The 7,500-nt window shown below is 43.2% G+C and overlaps 1 protein-coding gene across 1 annotated transcript in view; it reads left to right on the top strand.

Moving 5' to 3' along the window:
- Positions 1–7,500, top strand: part of LOC128610517 (VPS10 domain-containing receptor SorCS2-like) — a 210,631-nt gene that overhangs the window by 190,327 nt on the left and 12,804 nt on the right. Inside the window, exons 13-14 of the mRNA XM_053629883.1 lie at positions 1,329–1,420; positions 4,388–4,495. Of these exons, the coding sequence (XP_053485858.1) occupies positions 1,329–1,420; positions 4,388–4,495 (200 nt within the window). The remainder of the gene's footprint in view (positions 1–1,328; positions 1,421–4,387; positions 4,496–7,500) is intronic.

Below are 7,500 nucleotides of genomic sequence, written 5' to 3'. Positions count from 1 at the left end.
CCACAATGCCATAGCCATCCAGGCTAGGAGTCCATAATCCATAACTGTCATGCTCTCAGGGAGAAAGCGACAGCCTTTCCTCTGTCCCCTGTCCATTAGAGATATGCTAGCCAATCATGGTATCGTGTGTATAAATAATGGCGCTCTCTTCCAATAATGTTGCATGCAGTTGGAAAAGAGCCGGTGGCTGAATTCACGTCTCTGAGGGAGCATGTGCCAGCCTTTATCCCTCCAGAATTTGGTGCTTTCTCTCTCTCTCTCTCTCTCTCTCTCTCTCTCTCTCTCTCTCTCCTCTTAGTTTTTCATTCTCGCTGCATCAGCATTTTACTTCCACAATCGCTTTTATCCCCTTCATAATCTCTTCCATTTTCATTTTCATTTTCAATTCCAGGATGTAACTCTGATTAGCTCTGCAAATATAAATGTTCCCCCTGCATTCCCCTTGCACTCCATCCCTCTCTTTTCTTACTGTTCAACTCGCTCACTTTCTCATGCTGTTAGTGGACGTAACTGGTTCGCGCTGTTGAATTCTGGATTGCGATTGGTCAGAAGGTGTTGATTCATTTCCCGTAACAGCAGCACTGACGGTAGTGCAGGTTTATATTCATGTGCTCATTCTAATATACTATCGTTTCTACAGCAACAGCTCATTCGCAGGGACGTGGGTGTTTATTTAACATTTATGGAAGGAGTCTCCAGTGTCAGCTGTGGTATAAGAGGAATGGGCGTGTTATTCCTTTAGTCACAGTTCCCAGAACTTGATGAGTCCTCACTTGCTGGGCAGCTAATTCATTTGGAGTAGAGCGCTAACTGCTTTGGCCTGCGATTAGCTAGAATCCATGCTTTTTCCCATGTATGCGTGCATGAGTACATCAATTTGTTGCACAAATTGTCCCAAAGCAGCTTTATAGAAATCTGGATGTAGATTTTAATCTCTAATCGCCAAGCAAGAGGAGACAGTGATGATGAGAAACACCCTGAGAAACCTTGAGAGGAACCAGACTCGAAAGGTAACCCTCTAGATGACACCAGACAATGTGATTATAAACCAATACAGGTTTAGTATACAGGTGTAGAAGAGGAAAGATAAACAGTACTATGAGTGTGTTTATACGACGTCCAGTAAGAACAGATTGTACATAAGACCCTGGGATGAGTAACAGTCTTTATGACTACAGCAGCAGATCTTGGGTATAAATCTGTAGAATCCCAGTGAGATTGAGGCATTAAGGGTTTTTTTCGGAAGTGTGCTGCTGTTGGTTGTATCGTGGGTGGAGCCACCATGAGCAGAACGTCAACAACACTTATTTGAGTTAATATTTTCTCAGGTGTTTGAAGAGGAGCACCACGTCCTGTATCTGGATCACGGTGGCGTCATCGTGGCCATCAAAGACACGTCCATCCCATTAAAGATCCTCAAGTATGTACGCTTTTCAAGTAGCTTGCTTCTGCACTTTGGAGCACAAATCTCACACTGATGTTAGTCTGTGTAACAGAAAATTAATTAGAGGAACAGATTAGAGGGGGAGATTTGCCTCGAGGCAAAGATCGTGTATAGCATCAGAGGAGAGAGAGAGAGAGAGAGAGAGAGAGAGAACGGCAAGATCGTGACAGAGGGAATCCTCACTTATCCTTGTTCCACACGTTCAGCCCTAGAGAGACTCTTGAGTAGATTCATCCCACTACTCCAGAGGCTCTTCCCTCATTCTCTTATCCCTCATTTTCCTCTCTCTTCCTTTCCTCCCTGTGTTTCTTCCCCTCGTTACTCATTTAGAGAGACTTCAGGGTCCGTCAGATACGAAGTGCTGTCCGGCCTGAGAGGGAGAAAAATGATGAAGTGCCCCAGAAAAAAAATCCTTTAAGTCGTCAGGAGGCTTTACTGTACACACACACACACACACACACACACACACACACACACACAAGTCACTGTAAAACCCGGATTTGGTAAAGCCCCAAGACAGGTTAAAGTCCTGAACACATGCAAAACACGTGCAGCGCGGCAGACAAGCCAGTGTTCATGTGTTCACATATTTTTAGCATGTTGCCGTGAGAGAGGGATGAAAAAAGAAAAAAATAGAACAAAAAAAAAAAACAACCAAGAAGTAAAATTACCATATAGCGCACGAGAGCATATGAGTCACACCTTGCTTTTCTTAGCTCTTGTCAGATGAGCTGGAAAGCAGAAAGCGACTCACGACTCCATCAGCTAGTGTTCATTTCAGTCTAAATCTGTGTCTGATGAAGGAATGATGACGAAGGATATGATTATTTCAGCCGGAGCACGGCATACAACTCCAGGAAATGCAATTAAAAAAAGTTTATAAAGAGGATAAATATGGTATCAGAGAATATCCGTTTAAAGTTTTAGGACATTTCGATTGAAATGCATGCACGGTGTTCACACTGGGACATTTAGCAATATGTAGTGCATTATTAATATCGGGATGATGTGCTGGAACTGCCAAAAAAATGAAGTGTTGAATGCTGGACTCTTTCGTTACTCAGGGGTGGCGATCGTAGCCTGGTCTGTGTAGTGTAGGTGAAGCGACGGAGCTATTGGAGGGAGCCGTGGTTTGAATTATTTTTTTGTTAAACTGCCGATGCAACACGAGATAAGAGCTGCTACCCTACCAGACATTTTGGGCTTTAAAATAAGCTGTGGAGGCTGTTCTCATGGATCAAAGATGTGACATAAGGTACAATTAACATCTGGCATTGCTAGCAAAAAAAATCAAGAGAGAATAAACAGTTCATCTAGCGTATGTTGGTCAATGGGACAGCTATTTTTTTTTCCCATTACCCCAGTACCCCATGCACATTTAATTTCATCCAGATAGAGCTAAAGAGTGCTTACTCTCACCTCACACTGACTTTATCTAGGTGAACTCTGACCTGTGAATTCACAAGTCTCAGACATTTGAGGTAGTAGAAAATACGAACTGGGGACTGTGATCTCATTGGTCAGTGAAAATAAAGGAGTTGCTTATTACACTATTTAACAGCAGTCACTCTTTTTTTTTCTTACTGTTACTTGGCGCATATATTTCCTATTTTACAGGATTATAACTTTATTGCTGTGACCGAATCATCTACAGTTTTTCACCAGCTTCAGCGGTGGTCTGATCATTTTAATCCAGATATGCATGTCTGCGATTTTCTGTGCAGATGTTTGAGTGCTGCTACACTATTTAGTCCTGTAGTGCTCGTATCGGTGACCCTGCCCAAGATATTAAATTACATCCCAAGGCACGAAACCAAAAAATGGATGCTTCTGTTTTATTGGGTTATACTGTTATATTGCTGCCGGAACTCTGGTTCGTCCAGAACTGAAATACGAGCCAGCGTCTCTTCTCTACTCCGGGGCCACTTTCCAGCATTGCTTAGTCGCAGTGTTGTGAATGGAGTGTGATCACATGACCACATCAGTTAAACATCCGGGTTTGAAGAAAACACAACCCGCTAGAAACTTGCTCCTCCTGTGGTATTGCTGTCCAGATGTGAGAATGTTATCTCTGAGGAGATTATTACTGCCGTCCCCATGATAAACTAATCCAATCCGAATAGAGCTTTTTACATCCAGCGCCCTTGTCCTCATTTTCCGCAGTATGGCAGCAGCAAACTAGGATAATCTACTGTATGATCTAAATCAAACAGGCAAAGGTCAAAACAAGGACCATCAAAAACAGACTCGGGGGTTAAAAGGGAACTAATGTTCAGACTAATGGACTTAACCACGAGAGGATTTCAAAATGAAAACAAGGAAACAACAGATTACACATGCACAAACCACAGTGGGTATAATGATAATGAGTCTTTATTGGTCACATAGACATTACAGCATGCCAGGTCAGAGCGCAGGGTCAGCCATGATCTGGCTCCCCTGGAGCAGAGAGGGTTAAGGCCTTGCTCAAGGGCCCAACAGTGGCAGATTGGCAGCGCCAGGGCTTGAACCCCCGACCTTCCGATCAGTAATTAATGATAAATGGTATCATACCAATGATAACTCAGGGGTGAAGAAAGGACCAAAACCAAAACAAAGGCACATGGAAAAACGTAAACAAAAGCATATAAATGGCAGTCATTGCTTTCACATGAAGCAAAAGCGGAGTCGGTGACTGTAACAGGTCACTGACGAATGCTGTAGGTTGATTATAGTTAGGAAAGTTAGTGAAGTAAAACAGTGCAGGTTAATCAAAGATGGCATGAGTCCATGACAAAAGTTGATGTCAGTGATGTAAGACAGCGCAGATCGGTCACGGAAGACAAATCAATAATTTAAGCAGTGCAGGTTAATGATGTAAGACAGAGCAAGTAAAGTTGGCACAGGGTGATTGTATTTAGTTTCTGAAGTAAATCAGTGCTGTAAGATGTCATGTCTTGGCAGGTTCAGTGTGGACGAAGGACGTACGTGGAGCATCCACAATTTCACCAGCACGTCGGTGTTCGTGGATGGATTGCTGAGCGAACCCGGAGATGAGACGTTGGTTATGACGTGAGTCCCGACCTCTGTTCCTCACCTGCGTTCACTTCCATCTGATCCTCACCTCCTGTCTCTCAGCTGGTCCTCATATCTTCCTGTCTTTCATTTTTACCTGTATGTTCATTATCTCTAACTATCTCCTGGCACCTTGACCTGTCTTTCATCCCTAGGGTTAGAATCATCCCCTCTACCCACTATCAGCCCCTCAGATCCACCAGTGGTGCAGCTAAATACGACTCACACCTTTACCTGTCCATTATCTACAATTTTCTTCCCCTTAGTAACAGTTGTCTGAATTTTGCTCCTCCAAACTCAAAGGTACAGATACCTTCAGCTGTCCTTCAATAGAACCTGTCCCTCATCTCCAATTTTATGCCTCACAGTCACCTTTCTTTCCCCTCACATTTAGCTGTCCTCTATCTCCACTGATCTGTCCCCATCTCCATCCATCCCTCACATTACCCTGTTCATTAGTGTAACTACATGAATCTCACATACACCAGTTTGTCCCTCACAACCACCTGTCCTTCAATTTGATTGGGTCCTCACCTCCACCTGTCTGTCAGGCAACTGTACCTCCATCTTTCATTTTTTTTTTCTCTCCATCTGCCCCTGAGTGCATTCACCTATTGGACTTCCACTGCTCCCTCATGTCCACCTGTCCAACTGCATCATCGCCTAGCTTTCATCATGACCTGTCACTGATCTCCACTTTTGGTCATTACAGTCACCTGTCTCTCACAATATGTTCCCCCACCTGTTCACCTATACCAGTCTGTCCTTCACCACCATTTAAATATTACCTTTATCTCTCCCTCAATTCAATCTCGTCCTCTATGGACCCCTACCTGCTTGCCTATTACCCTGACCTTCATCTGTCTTCCCCTCTCCACACATCTCTTCCCTCCATTCATCCATTAGGACAAAACCTCTATCTGTCCATCAAGTCCATCTGGTTCTCACCTCCAGCTGTCTGTCCATCACCATCACCTACAGCTACATGTCCCTCATCTCCATTCATCCATTAGGACAAATCCTCCATGTGTCCCTCATTTCAATCTGGTTCCCATCTCTTCCTGTATGTCGATCACCATCACCATCACGTCTTTATATCTCATTCACCTGTCCTTCACCATCCATTTGTCCATTAGGACAAATTCGCTATCTGTCCAATATTTCTGTCTGGTCCCCGCCACCACCTGTCTGTCCATCACCTTAACCTCCAGCTGTCTTTTCCTCTCCTCCAGCTGTCTATCATCTCCATTCATCCATTAGGACAGTTCCTCTGTGTCCCTAAATTCAATCTGGTTCTCATCTCTTCCTGTCTGTTTATCACCATCACGTCTATCTGTTGTTCTCTCCCATGGGTGCATCCTTCACCATCTATCCTTCAATCCTCTATCTGTCCAACATTTCTGTCTGGTCCTTACCACCACCTGTCTGTCCATCACCTTAAGCTCCATCTGTCTTTTCCTCTCCTCCAGCTGTCCCTCACCTCCATTCATCCATTAGAACAAATCCTCTATCTGTCCCTCAATACCATTTGGTTCTCACCACTACCTTTCCTTCACCTCCACCTGTCCCTGAGTACTTCTCCTTTACATCCACATGTTCAGTTCTTGATGAACTATAACTTCACCTGTTGTACAACGTAACCTGTCCCACATTTCCAATTTTGTCCGTTCTGGTCAACTTCTTCTTACATCCTCACCTCGATTTCTCTATTATGTCCGAAAACAAAAACACGAATCTTCCCGCCACCTGAATGTGCATCCCCTCCATCTGTCCCTCACATCCATCCAACCTTCTATCCCTCAACTCCCCCGCTTCCACCTGCTACTCATCCACACCTGCCCTTCAGTAGAATCACTTCAATCACGTTCTCCATCTCAAAGATATAACAACTCTCACAGAAAAACAGCCAGCACATTAAAACCTGCGGCGCTCGAAGACCAAATCAACATCTGCTGCGATCAAAGCGGCAATCAGTTTGCTACTGAGCTCTGACGGATTAAACTAGAGCGTGTGTGTGTGTATGTTTGCTTTTCTGGGTCCAAATCCAACACGGTGTAGCATGCTTCATCGGCGTGAGTTCGAGAAACCGTAATTGTCTGTAAGACTTGTGATTTTCACTACCGCGGGATTCTAGAGAACTTGATTGGGGTCATCATGGACAATGGTCAGTGATAGGAAGTCATGTTCGGTGAGGTTTGTGCACTGCGTGTGTGAATGATGTTCTGATGACAGGTGCGAAATGATTTTTCGTGGTGTGAAACTCAAGCTGATAATGAGACCTTGTGGCAGAGGGAATCGCTTGGAAGACAACAAAAGTGGAAAGAGATCTCTCTATCTTTCTCTATGAGAATCCAGAACTCATCAGTATAGTATATCGTATATTGTATATTGTACTGTAGCGTAATGTTCAATCTGCTGGAATGTTTGACAAGTCATTTATTGTTTTAAAACAGTTTTTTTTTTTACAGTTCGACAGAGCGCAGTGGAGTGAGGTTTTGGCTAAAGCTTCAGCAGATATTTTGAGAGAAATTTAAGCCCAGAAACTTTGGCTCAGAGATATTTTGGCCCTGGGCTACGGTTCTACTGTACTGCTTCTGTGACTAAAAATATGTGTGACATTTAGAACGTCACATTTTCAGTCAAGTATTTTACATTCTTCATAATTATCCAGGTTTTTTTTTTTCTTTTTCTAATTTGTTTCACGTTCCTTTGTATCGTGGGCTTTCCGGTGCCGTTTTAGCATGGTTTTAAACGTAAGTACGTTTTAGCGTAGTTTAAATATTGTCGATATAACGATACCTTCAAATGACTGAATATTCGCATCAGTCCATCCAGAACATCATTTGTTTCATTCAGACTCTAGTCTTATTTTCCATGTTTTAAATTCTTACAGAAAGCGAGTAAACAATTCAGTGTGTTGCTAATATGGTACATTAATAATAAAGTAAATATTGTTGCGTACCCATAATTACCACTCATTATGACTTTACAGGTTAGATATT

The sequence above is a fragment of the Ictalurus furcatus genome, chromosome 7 (assembly GCF_023375685.1).
Source record: "Ictalurus furcatus strain D&B chromosome 7, Billie_1.0, whole genome shotgun sequence".
Lineage (NCBI taxonomy): Eukaryota > Metazoa > Chordata > Actinopteri > Siluriformes > Ictaluridae > Ictalurus > Ictalurus furcatus.
The sequence above is the reverse complement of the archived record's forward strand: the minus strand, read 5'-3'. Positions and strand labels throughout refer to the sequence as shown.